Source organism: Oncorhynchus tshawytscha, linkage group LG13 (assembly GCF_018296145.1).
Source record: "Oncorhynchus tshawytscha isolate Ot180627B linkage group LG13, Otsh_v2.0, whole genome shotgun sequence".
Taxonomy (NCBI): Eukaryota; Metazoa; Chordata; class Actinopteri; order Salmoniformes; family Salmonidae; genus Oncorhynchus; species Oncorhynchus tshawytscha.
In genome coordinates, this window is record NC_056441.1 from 6970067 (window position 1) to 6982083 (window position 12017).

Sequence of the window (12017 nt, forward strand, 5' to 3'; positions counted from 1 at the left end):
CGACTGAGAGAGAGAGAGAGAGACTGGAGAGAGAGAGAGATGAAGAGAGCGCGACTGGAGAAAGAGAGAGCCAGAGAAGCGCAGAAAGAGAGAGCGAGAGAGAGCGAGACTGGAAAGAGAGAGCAGAGACTGGAGAGAGAGAGCAGAGAGAGCCAGGGAAGAGAGAGGAGCGAGAGAGAGCGAGACTGGAAAGAGAGAGCGGGAGAGTGCGAGACTGGAAAGAGAGAGCGAGAGAGAGCGAGACTGGAAAGAGAGAGCGAGAGAGAGCGAGACTGGAAAGGGAGAGCGAGAGAGGGCGAGACTGGAAAGAGAGCGAGAGAGAGCGAGACTGGAAAGGAGAGAGAGCGAGCAGGGAGAGAGCGAGAGCAGAGACTGGAAAGAGAGCGCGAGAGAGAGCGAGACTGGAAAGAGAGCGCGAGAGAGAGCGAGACTGGAAAGAGAGCAGAGCAGAGAGAGCGACTGGAGAGAGACGAGAGAGAGCGACAGGAGAGAGAGCGACTGGAGGAGAGCGACTGGAGAGAGCAGAGAGAGCGACTGAGAAGAGAGCGACTGGAGAGAGACGAGAGAGAGCGACGCGCGAAGAGAGAGAGCGGCTGAGAGCGACGAGGGAGAGCGAGGCAGAGGAGGGCAGAGGAGGAGCGAGCAGTGGCGAGAGACGAAGACGCGCGCTGCGAGAGAGTGACTGCAGAGACGAGAGAGAGCGGCTGAGAGAGAGCGACTGCAGGGACGAAGCGAGAGCGACTGAGCGAGACGAGAGAGGGCAGGCTGAGAGGCGCGCGAGAGACGAGAGCGACTGGAGAGAGACGAGAGAGAGCGACTAGGAGAGAGAGACTGAGAGAGAGAGAGCGACTGGAGAGAGAGAGAGACTGGAGAGAGAGAGAGAGACTGGAGAGAGAGAGAGAGAGCGACTGAGAGAGAGAGAGACTGGAGAGAGAGAGAGAGAGACTGGAGAGAGAGAGAGAGAGACGAGAGAGAGCGAGAGAGAGAGAGAGAGACGAGAGAGAGCGACTGAGAGAGAGAGAGACGAGAGAGAGGAGACTGGAGAGAGAGAGAGAGAGAGAGAGAGGAGAGAGAGAGAGACTGGAGAGAGAGAGAGACGAGAGAGAGAGACTGGAGAGAGAGAGAGACTGGAGAGGAGAGCGACTGGAGAGAGAGACGAGAGAGAGACTGGAGAGAGAGAGAGACTGGAGAGAGAGAGAGAGAGACTAGAGAGAGAGACGAGAGAGAGAGACTGAGAGAGAGAGAGAGACGAGAGAGAGAGACTGGAGAGAGACTGAGAGACGAGAGAGAGACTGGAAAGAGACTGGAGAGAGACTGGAAAGAGAACGAGAGAGAGCGAGACTAGAAAGAGAGCGAGACTGGAAAGAGACGAGAGAGAGCAGACTAGAAAGGAGAGAGAGAGAGACTGGAAAGAGAGAGCGAAACTGGAGAGAGAGAGAGCGGAAAGAGAGAGAGAGAGAGAGACGAGAGATTAACTGGAGAGAGAGAGCCAGACTGAAAGAGAGAGCGAGAGAGCGAGACTGGAAAGAGAGAGCGAGAGAGAGCCATACTGGAAAGAGAGAGCTTGAGAGAGCGAGACTGGAAAGAGAGAGCGAGACTGGAATTTTGAGAGAGCGAGAGAGAGCGAGAGCGGAAAGAGAGACGAGCGAGAGCGGAAAGAGAGAGCGAGCGAGAGCGGAAGAGAGAGGCGAGCGAGAGCCGGAAGGAGAGAGCGAGAGCGGAAAGAGCGAGCAGAGCGAAAGAGCGAGCGAGAGCGGAAAGAGAGAGCGAGACGGAAAGAGAGAGGAGAGCGAAAGAAGAGAGAGAGCGAGCGGAGACGGAAAGAGAGAGAGAGCGAAGCGGAAAGAGAGAGAGAGCAAGCGGAAAGAGAGAGAGCGAGAGCGGAAAGAGAGAGAGAGCGAGAGCGGAAGAGAGAGAGAGCGAGAGCGGAAAGAGAGAGAGAGCGAGAGCGAAAGAGAGAGAGAGCGGACGGAAAGAGAGAGAGAGCGAGAGCGGAAAGAGAGAGAGGCGAGAGCGAAAGAGCGGAGAGCGAGAGCGGAAAGAGGCGAGAGACGAGAGCGGACAAGAGCGAGAGCGAAAAGACGAGAGCGGAAAGAGCGAGAGAGCGAGAGCGCAAAGAGCGAGCGACATCGCGACTGGAGAGAGACGAGAGAGAGCGAGCTGGAGAGACGAGAGCGCAAAGAGCGACTGGAGAGAGACGAGCGAGAGCGCAAAGAAGAGCAAAGACGAGCGAGAGAGAGCGAGCTGAGCGCAAAGTGACTGAGAGAGACCTGTCATTTTGCTAGAGAGAGCGACTGAGAGAGAGCGACTGGAGAGACGAGAGAGAGCGACTGGAGAGAGACGAGAGAGAGCGACTGAGAGAGACGAGAGAGAGCGAGACTGGAGAGAGACGAGAGAGAGCGACTGAGAGAGAGACGAGAGAGAGCGACTGAGAGAGAGCCGACGAGAGAGAGCGACTGGAGAGAGACGAGAGAGAGCGACTGGAGAGAGAGAGAGACTGGAGAGAGAGAGAGAGAGAGAGGGAGAGAGCACTGGAAAGAGAGAGAAAGAGAGCGGAAAGAGAGAGAGAGCGAGACGGAAAGAGAGAGAAAGAGACTGGAGAGAGAGAGCGACTGGAGAGAGAGAGAAAGAGACGAGAGAGAGAGAGCGACTGGAGAGAGAGAGAGAGAGACTGGAAAGAGAGAGAGACTGGAGAGAGAGAGAGACTGGAAAGAGAGAGACTGGAGAGAGAGAGAGACTGGAAAGAGAGACTGGAGAGAGACGAGAGAGAGCGACTGGAAAGAGACGAGAGAGAGAGCGAGAGAGAGAGAGCGAGACTGGAAAGAGAGAGCGAGACGAGAGAAAGAGAGAGACGAGAGAGAGCGACTGGAGAGAGACGAGAGAGAGCGACTGAGAGAGACGAGAGAGAGCACTAGAGAGAGCGACGCAGAGAGAGCCCTAGACTAGAGAGAGAGAGACGAGAGAGAGCGACTGAGAGAGAGAGAGACGAGAGAGAGCGACTGGAGAGAGAGAGAGACGAGAGAGAGCGACTGGAGAGAGAGAGAGACGAGAGAGAGCGACTGGAGAGAGAGAGAGACGAGAGAGAGCGACTGGAGAGAGAGAGAGACGAGAGAGCGACTGGAGAGAGAGAGAGACGAGAGAGAGCGACTGGAGAGAGAGAGAGACGAGAGAGAGCGACTGGAGAGAGAGAGAGACGAGAGAGAGCGACTGGAGAGAGAGAGAGACGAGAGAGAGCGACTGGAGAGAGAGAGAGACGAGAGAGAGCGACTGGAGAGAGAGAGAGACGAGAGAGAGCGACTGGAGAGAGAGAGAGACGAGAGAGAGCGACTGGAGAGAGAGAGAGACGAGAGAGAGCGACTGGAGAGAGAGAGAGACGAGAGAGAGCGACTGGAGAGAGAGAGAGACGAGAGAGAGCGACTGGAGAGAGAGAGAGACGAGAGAGAGCGACTGGGAGAGAGAGAGAGACGAGAGAGAGCGACTGGAGAGAGAGAGAGACGAGAGAGAGCGACTGGAGAGAGAGAGAGCGACTGGAGAGAGAGAGAGAGAGACGAGAGAGAGCGACTGGAGAGAGAGAGAGACGAGAGAGAGCGACTGGAGAGAGAGAAAGAGACGAGAGAGAGCGACTGGAGAGAGAGAGAGAGACGAGAGAGAGCGACTGAGAGAGAGAGCGAGACTGGAAAGAGAGAGCGAGAGAGAGCGAGACTGGAAAGAGAGAGCGAGAGAGAGCGAGACTGGAAAGAGAGAGCGAGACTGGAAAGAGAGAGCGAGAGAGAGCGAGACTGGAAAGAGAGAGCGAGAGAGAGCGAGACTGGAAAGAGAGAGCGAGAGAGAGCGAGACTGGAAAGAGAGCGAGAGAGAGCGAGACTGGAAAGAGAGCGCGAGAGAGCGAGACTGGAAAGAGAGAGAGAGAGCGACTGGAAAGAGAGAGAGAGAGCGACTGAGAGAGAGAGAGCGACTGGAAAGAGAGCGAGAGAGAGAGACTGGAGAGAGAGAGAGAGACTGGATATAGAGAGAGAGAGGAGAGAGAGAGAGGAGAGAGAGACTGGAGAGAGAGACTGGAGAGAGAGAGAGAGACTGAGAGAGAGAGAGAGAGAGACTGAGAGAGAGAGACTGGAGAGAGACGAGAGAGAGACTGGAGAGACGAGAGAGAGACTGGAGAGAGACGAGAGAGAGACTGAGAGAGAGAGAGAGAGACTGGAGAGAGAGAGAGAGAGACTGAGAGAGAGAGAGAGAGACGAGAGAGAGACTGGAAAGAGAAAAAGAGACAGAGAGACTGAGAAAGAGAACGAGAGAGAGAGCGACTAGAGAAAGAGAGCGAGACTGGAAAGAGAACGAGAGAGAGAGAGACTAGAAAAGAGAGCGAGAGAGAGCGAGACTGGAAAGAGAGAGCGAAACTGGAAAGAGAGAGAGAGAGAGCGGAAAGAGAGAGACTGGAAAGAGAGAGAGACGAAAGAGAGACTAGAGCGAGACTGGAAGAGAGAGACGAGAGAGAGAGAGACTGGAAAGAGAGAGCGAGAGAGAGCGAGACTGGAAAGAGAGAGCGAGAGAGAGCGAGACTGGAATTTTAGAGCGAGAGAGAGCGAGACTAGGAAAGAGAGAGATGCGAGACTGGGAAAGAGATAGAGCGAAACTGGAAAAAGAGAGAGCGAGAGATATAGACTGGAAAGAGTGCGAGAGAGAGCGAGACTGGGAAAGAGAGCGCGAGAGAGAGCGAGACTGGTTTGTTTAAGTTATTGCTTTGTAAAGAGAGAGATAGCCATATGCTTGATAGTTTAGATATGTCTAGATGCTTTGAGCGGAAAGAGATCGCCATATCTGTAAGTATGAGCCTAGAGCTGATATTGAGCTCATATTCGATATTTGCAATATTGAGCAGAGATCGATATGCTGACATATAGAGAGAGCTGAGTATTCGTTAACATATATATTCATATTCGTCATGATCACTCATATCCGCACATATTGCTGATTCTTTTGCTGATATGAGTCTTTATCTGGTAATGATATACATATTCTGACATTATATATATATATATCTGTATTATTACATATTATATATCTTGCCATATAGTCTGCTATTCTGTCATATATATATTGTTATACATATATATATTGATCGACTGGATGCGCGTATCTGATAGCCATAGAGTAGCGGAAATGAGAGAGAGAGAGCGACTGGAGAGAGAGAGCGACTGGAGAGAGAGAGACGAGAGAGAGCGACTGGAGAGAGAGCTACGAGAGAGAGCGACTGGAGAGAGAGAGCGACTGGAGAGAGAGAGCGACTGGAGAGAGAGAGCGACTGGAGAGAGAGAGACTGGAGAGAGAGAGAGAGACTGGAGAGAGAGAGAGAGACTGGGAGAGAGAGAGAGAGAGGAGAGAGAGAGAGGAGAGAGAGACTGGAGAGAGAGACTGGAGAGAGAGAGAGAGAGACTGGAGAGAGAGAGAGAGAGAGACTGGAGAGAGAGAGAGACTGGAGAGAGAGAGACTGGAGAGAGAGAGAGAGACTGGAGAGAGAGAGAGAGACTGGAGAGAGAGAGAGAGACTGGAGAGAGAGAGAGAGACTGGAGAGAGAGAGAGAGACTGAGAGAGAGAGAGAGAGAGAGAGAGAGAGAGAGAGACTGGAAAGAGAACGAGAGACAGCGAGACTGGAAAGAGAACGAGAGAGAGCGAGACTAGAAAGAGAGCGAGACTGGAAAGAGAACGAGAGAGAGCGAGACTAGAAAGAGAGCGAGAGAGAGCGAGACTGGAAAGAGAGAGCCAAAACTGGAAAGAGAGAGCGAGAGCGGAAAGAGAGAGAGTGAGAGAGAGACGAGAGAGACTAGAGAGACTGGAGAGAGAGAGACTAGAGAGAGAGAGCGGAAAGAGAGATGAGAGCATTGAGAGAGCGAGAGCGGAAAGAGAGAGCGAGAGCGGAAAGAGAGCACTAGTTTGTGAAAGAGAGATGCCTATACTGTTAAAGAGAGAGCTACCGACATGACATATGAGACTCACTTGCACGTATACCTGCTATTTCTGCATTATATATCTATATTTTACTATTGGCTCTTATTCTTGCACATACTTTCATATTTGCTTCATATATTCTGCTTTGCTATCATACATACTCTGCTATCTACCCATACACATATTCGTTGATCTGGGTCTAACATGATATCCAGCTATTCAGAGTGTTTAATATCAGATTCAGAGCCATATACTGACATTCGCAGCATATTTTGCTATTATGCGACGATTCTAGCATTGCTGATAAGCCACATATCATATCTGTATATCAGAGATATATCGATGAGCTTGACAGAGAGAGAGAGCGAGAGCGGAAAGAGAGAGAGAGCACTGGAGAGAGAGCGACTGGAGAGAGAGAGACGAGAGAGAGCCGACTGGAGAGAGAGAGACGAGAGAGAGCGACTGGAGAGAGAGAGCGACTGGAGAGAGAGAGCGACTGGAGAGAGAGAGCGACTGGAGAGAGAGAGCGACTGGAGAGAGAGAGAGACTGGAGAGAGAGAGACTGGAGAGAGAGAGAGAGACTGGAGAGAGAGAGAGAGAGAGACTGGAGAGAGAGAGAGAGACTGGAGAGAGAGAGAGAGAGAGAGACTGGAGAGAGAGAGAGAGAGAGGAGAGAGAGGAGAGACTGGAGAGAGAGAGAGAGAGAGAGAGAGAGAGGAGATCTGGAGAGAGAGAGAGAGAGAGAGTGAGAGAGAGGAGAGACTGGAGAGAGAGAGAGAGAGAGAGAGAGAGAGAGAGAGAGAGAGAGAGGAGAGACTGGAGAGGAGAGACTAGAGAGAGAGAGAGAGACTGGAGAGAGAGACTGAGAGAGAGAGAGACTGAGAGAGAGAGAGAGAGACTGAGAGAGAGAGAGAGAGAGGGAGAGAGACTGGAGAGAGAGAGAGAGAGAGAGAGAGAGAGAGACTGGAGAGAGACTGAGAGAGAGAGAGAGAGACTGGAAAGAGAACGAGAGAGAGCGAGACTGGAAAGAGAACGAGAGAGAGCGAGACTAGAAAGAGAGCGAGACTGGAAAGAGAACGAGAGAGAGCGAGAATAGAAAGAGAGCGAGAGAGAGCGAGACTGGAAAGAGAGAGCGAAACTGGAAAGAGAGAGCGAGAGCGGAAAGAGAGAGAGTGAGAGAGAGACAGAGAGAGACTAGAGAGACTGGAGAGAGAGAGACTAGAGAGAGAGAGCGGAAAGAGAGAGCGAGAGAGAGCGAGACTGGAAAGAGAGCGCGAGAGAGAGCGAGACTGGAAAGAGAGCGCGAGAGAGAGCGAGACTGGAAAGAGAGCGCTAGAGAGAGCGAGACTGGAAAGAGACGCGAGAGAGACGCGAGGATGAGGAGCACTGGAGAGAGAGCGACTGGAGAGAGAGAGCGACTGGAGAGAGAGCGACTGGAGAGAGAGCGACTGGAGAGAGAGAGACTGAGAGAGAGAGCGACTGGAGAGAGAGAGAGAGAGCGACTGGAGAGAGACGAGAGAGAGCGACTGGAGAGAGACGAGAGAGAGCGACTGGAGAGAGACGAGAGAGAGCGACTGGAGAGAGACGAGAGAGAGCGACTGGAGAGAGACGAGAGAGAGCGACTGAGAGAGACGAGAGAGAGCGACTGGAGAGAGACGAGAGAGAGCGACTAGAGAGAGAGAGAGACGAGAGAGAGCGACGAGAGAGAGCGACTAGAGAGAGAGAGACGAGAGAGAGCGACTGAGAGAGAGAGAGACGAGAGAGAGCGACTGGAGAGAGAGAGAGACGAGAGAGAGCGACTGGAGAGAGAGAGAGACGAGAGAGAGCGACTGGAGAGAGAGAGAGACGAGAGAGCGACTGAGAGAGAGAGAGACGAGAGAGAGCGACTGGAGAGAGAGAGACGAGAGAGAGCGACTGGAGAGAGAGAGAGACGAGAGAGAGCGACTGGAGAGAGAGAGAGACGAGAGAGAGCGACTGGAGAGAGAGAGAGACGAGAGAGAGCGACTGGAGAGAGAGAGAGACGAGAGAGGAGCGACTGAGAGAGAGAGAGACGAGAGAGAGCGACTGGAGAGAGAGAGAGACGAGAGAGAGCACTGGAGAGAGAGAGAGACGAGAGAGAGCGACTGGAGAGAGAGAGAGACGCAGAGAGAGCGACTGGAGAGAGAGAGAGACGAGAGAGAGCGACTGGGAGAGAGAGAGAGACGAGAGAGAGCGACTGGAGAGAGAGAGAGACGAGAGAGAGCGACTGGAGAGAGAGAGAGCGACTGGAGAGAGAGAGAGACGAGAGAGAGCGACTGGAGAGAGAGAGAGACGAGAGAGAGCGACTGGAGAGAGAGAAAGAGACGAGAGAGAGCGACTGGAGAGAGAAAGAGACGAGAGAGAGCGACTGGAGAGAGAGAGCGAGACTGGAAAGAGAGAGCGAGAGAGAGAGAGACTGGAAAGAGAGAGCGAGAGAGAGCGAGACTGGAAAGAGAGAGCGAGACTGGAAAGAGAGAGCGAGAGAGAGCGAGACTGGAAAGAGAGAGCGAGAGAGAGCGAGACTGGAAAGAGAGAGCGAGAGAGAGCGAGACTGAAAGAGAGCGAGAGAGAGCGAGACTGGAAAAGAGCGAGAGAGAGCGAGACTGAAAGAGAGCGCGAGAGAGAGCGAGACTGGAAAGAGAGCGAGAGAGAGCGAGACTGGAAAGAGAGCGCGAGAGAGAGCGAGACTGGAAAGAGAGCGCGAGAGAGAGCGAGACTGGAAAGAGAGCGCGAGAGAGCGACTGGAGAGAGACGAGAGAGAGCGACTGGAGAGAGAGCGACTGGGAGAGAGAGCCACTGGAGAGAGAGTGACTGAGAGAGAGCGACTGAGAGAGACGAGAGAGAGCGACTGGAGAGAGACGAGAGAGAGCGACTGAGAGAGACGAGAGAGAGCGACTGGAGAGAGACGAGAGAGAGCGACTGAGAGAGACGAGAGATTTCACTGGAGAGAGACGAGAGAGAGCGACTGAGACGAGAGAGAGACTGGAGAGAGAGAGAGACGAGAGAGAGCTGAGAGAGAGACGAGAGAGCGACTGGAGAGAGAGAAAGAGACGAGAGAGAGCGACTAGAGAGAGAGAAAGAGACGAGAGAGAGAGCGACTGGAGAGAGAGAGAGAGAGACTGGAAAGAGAGAGCGACTGGAGAGAGAGAGACTGGAAAGAGAGAGCGAGAGAGAGCGAGACTGGAAAGAGAGAGCGAGAGAGAGCGAGACTGGAAAGAGAGCGAGAGAGAGCGAGAGAGAGAGAGCGAGACTGGAAAGAGAGAGCGAGACTGGAAAGAGAGAGCGAGAGAGAGCGAGACTGGAAAGAGAGAGCGAGAGAGAGCGAGACTGGAAAGAGAGAGCGAGAGAGAGCGAGACTGGAAAGAGAGAGCGAGAGAGAGCGAGACTGGAAAGAGAGCGCGAGAGAGAGCGAGACTAGAAAGAGAGAGATGCGAGACTGGAAAGAGAGAGAGAGCTAAACTGGAAAGAGAGAGCGAGAGAGAGCGAGACTGGAAAGAGAGTGCGAGAGAGAGCGAGACTGGAAAGAGAGCGCGAGAGAGCGAGACTGGAAAGAGAGAGTTTGATTATATATTTGCGGAAAGAGAGAGAGAGCCAGAGCGGAAAGAGAGAGAGAGCGAGAGCGGAAAGAGAGCCAGAGCGGAAAGAGAGCGAGAGCGGAAAGTTATATAGCGAGAGCGAGAGCGGAAAGAGAGAGAGCGAGAGCGGAAAGAGAGATAGCGGTAAGCGGAAAGAGAGAGCGAGAGCGGATTCATATATTCCGGTTATCTTTGCTTCATATTCGTTATCTTGCATATTCTTATTCATATTGTCATTATTATTACATATTCCACATTATTGTCTATTCTTTTGCTGACATATTCGTTATCTTATTACATATTATTATTCGTCATTATTGCCTATACATATCCTTTATTATTATTATTATCATACATATCTGCTCATCATACATTATCTTCAACCCTATTATTAACCCATTGGTCTGCCTATCTTGGCCACATATTCTGTCATTATTATTATTATTACCGACTGGAGAGAGAGAGCGACTGGAGAGAGAGAGACGAGAGAGAGCGACTGGAGAGAGCGACGAGAGAGAGCGACTGAGAGAGAGAGCGACTGGAGAGAGAGAGCGACTGGAGAGAGAGAGCCACTGGAGAGAGAGAGACTGAGAGAGAGAGAGAGACTGGAGAGAGAGAGGGAGACGGAGAGAGAGGGAGAGAGAGGAGAGAGAGAGAGGAGAGAGAGACTGGAGAGAGAGACTGGAGAGAGAGAGAGAGAGAGACTGGAGAGAGAGAGAGAGAGAGAGACTGGAGAGAGAGAGAGACTGGAGAGAGAGAGACTGGAGAGAGAGAGAGAGACTGGAGAGAGAGAGAGAGACTGAGAGAGAGAGAGAGAGACTGGAGAGAGAGAGAGAGACTGAGAGAGAGAGAGAGAGAGAGAGAGAGAGAGAGAGAGAGAGAGAGAGACTGAAAGAGAACGAGAGACAGCGAGACTGGAAAGAGAACGAGAGAGAGCGAGACTAGAAAGAGAGCGAGACTGGAAAGAGAACGAGAGAGAGCGAGACTAGAAAGAGAGCGAGAGAGAGCGAGACTGGAAAGAGAGAGCGAAACTGGAAAGAGAGAGCGAGAGCGGAAAGAGAGAGAGTGAGAGAGAGACGAGAGAGACTAGAGAGACTGAGAGAGAGAGACTAGAGAGAGAGAGCGGAAGAGAGAGCGAGAGCATTGAGAGCGAGAGCGAAAAAGAGAGAGCGAGTTTGAAATATTTGTTTGTTTATATTTCATATTCGAGAGGCGAAAGAGAGAGCGAGAGCATTAAGAGAGAGAGCGAGAGCGGAAAGAGAGAGCGAGAGCGGAAAGAGAGAGCGGAGCGGAAAGAGAGAGCGAGAGCGAAAGAGAGCGGAGCGGAAAGAGAGAGCGAGTGCGGAAAGGAGAGCGAGAGCGGAAGAGAGAGCAGAGAGCGGAAAGAGAGAGCGAGAGCGAAAGAGAGCGAGAGCCAGAGTGGAAGAGAGCGAGAGCCAGAGGGAAAGAGAGCAGAGAGCGAGAGCGGAAAGAGAGCGAGAGCGGAGCGGAAAGAGAGAGAGAGCGAGAGCGAAAGAAGAGAGAGCGAGAGCACAGATTAGTTATCGATTCAACGAAAGAGAGCGAGCGGAAAAAGAGAGAGAGTATTGACCGACGAGAGAGAGCGACTGGAGAGAGAGACGAGAGACGAGCGACTGGAGAGAGAGAGCGACTGGAGAGAGAGAGCGACTGGAGAGAGAGAGCGACTGGAGAGAGAGAGCGACTGGAGAGAGAGAGAGACTGGAGAGAGAGAGACTGAGAGAGAGAGAGAGACTGAGAGAGAGAGAGAGAGACTGGAGAGAGAGAGAGAGACTGAGAGAGAGAGAGAGAGAGAGAGACTGGAGAGAGAGAGAGAGAGAGGAGAGAGAGGGAGAGACTGAGAGAGAGAGAGAGAGAGAGAGAGAGAGGAGACTGAGAGAGAGAGAGAGAGAGAGAGAGAGAGAGGAGAGACTGGAGAGAGAGAGAGAGAGAGAGAGAGAGGAGAGAGAGAGAGAGAGAGGAGAGACTGGAGAGGAGAGACTGGAGAGAGAGAGAGAGAGACTGGAGAGAGAGACTGGGAGAGAGAGAGAGACTGAGAGAGAGAGAGAGAGACTGGGAGAGAGAGAGAGAGAGGGAGAGAGACTGGAGAGAGAGAGAGAGAGAGAGAGAGAGAGACTGGAGAGAGACTGGGAGAGAGAGAGAGAGAGACTGAAAGAGAACGAGAGAGCGAGACTGGAAAGAGAACGAGAGAGAGCGAGACTAGAAAGAGAGCGAGACTGGAAAGAGAACGAGAGAGAGCGAGAATAGAAAGAGAGCGGAGAGAGCGAGACTGGAAAGAGAGAGCGAAACTGGAAAGAGAGAGCGAGAGCGGAAAGAGAGAGAGGGAGAGAGACGAGAGAGACTAGAGAGACTGGAGAGAGAGAGACTAGAGAGAGTTGTTTGTTTGTTAGAAAGAGAGAGCGAGAGCGAAAGAGAGAGCTATTAGAGCGAAAGAGATTTGAGAGCTGAAAGAGAGATTATAGA

General features: G+C 52.4%; 1 protein-coding gene across 1 annotated transcript; it reads left to right on the top strand.

The window, feature by feature from the left end:
• Positions 1-447: 447 nt before the first annotated feature.
• Positions 448-7484, top strand: LOC121839014 (protein enabled homolog; the record flags this gene model as incomplete). The annotated part of the gene is made up of 3 exons (XM_042295020.1): positions 448-498; positions 1303-1344; positions 7443-7484. Coding segments are annotated over 3 exons (135 nt in total), but the record flags the coding sequence as incomplete, so codon positions are not given.
• Between the last annotated feature and the right edge of the window lie 4533 nt (positions 7485-12017).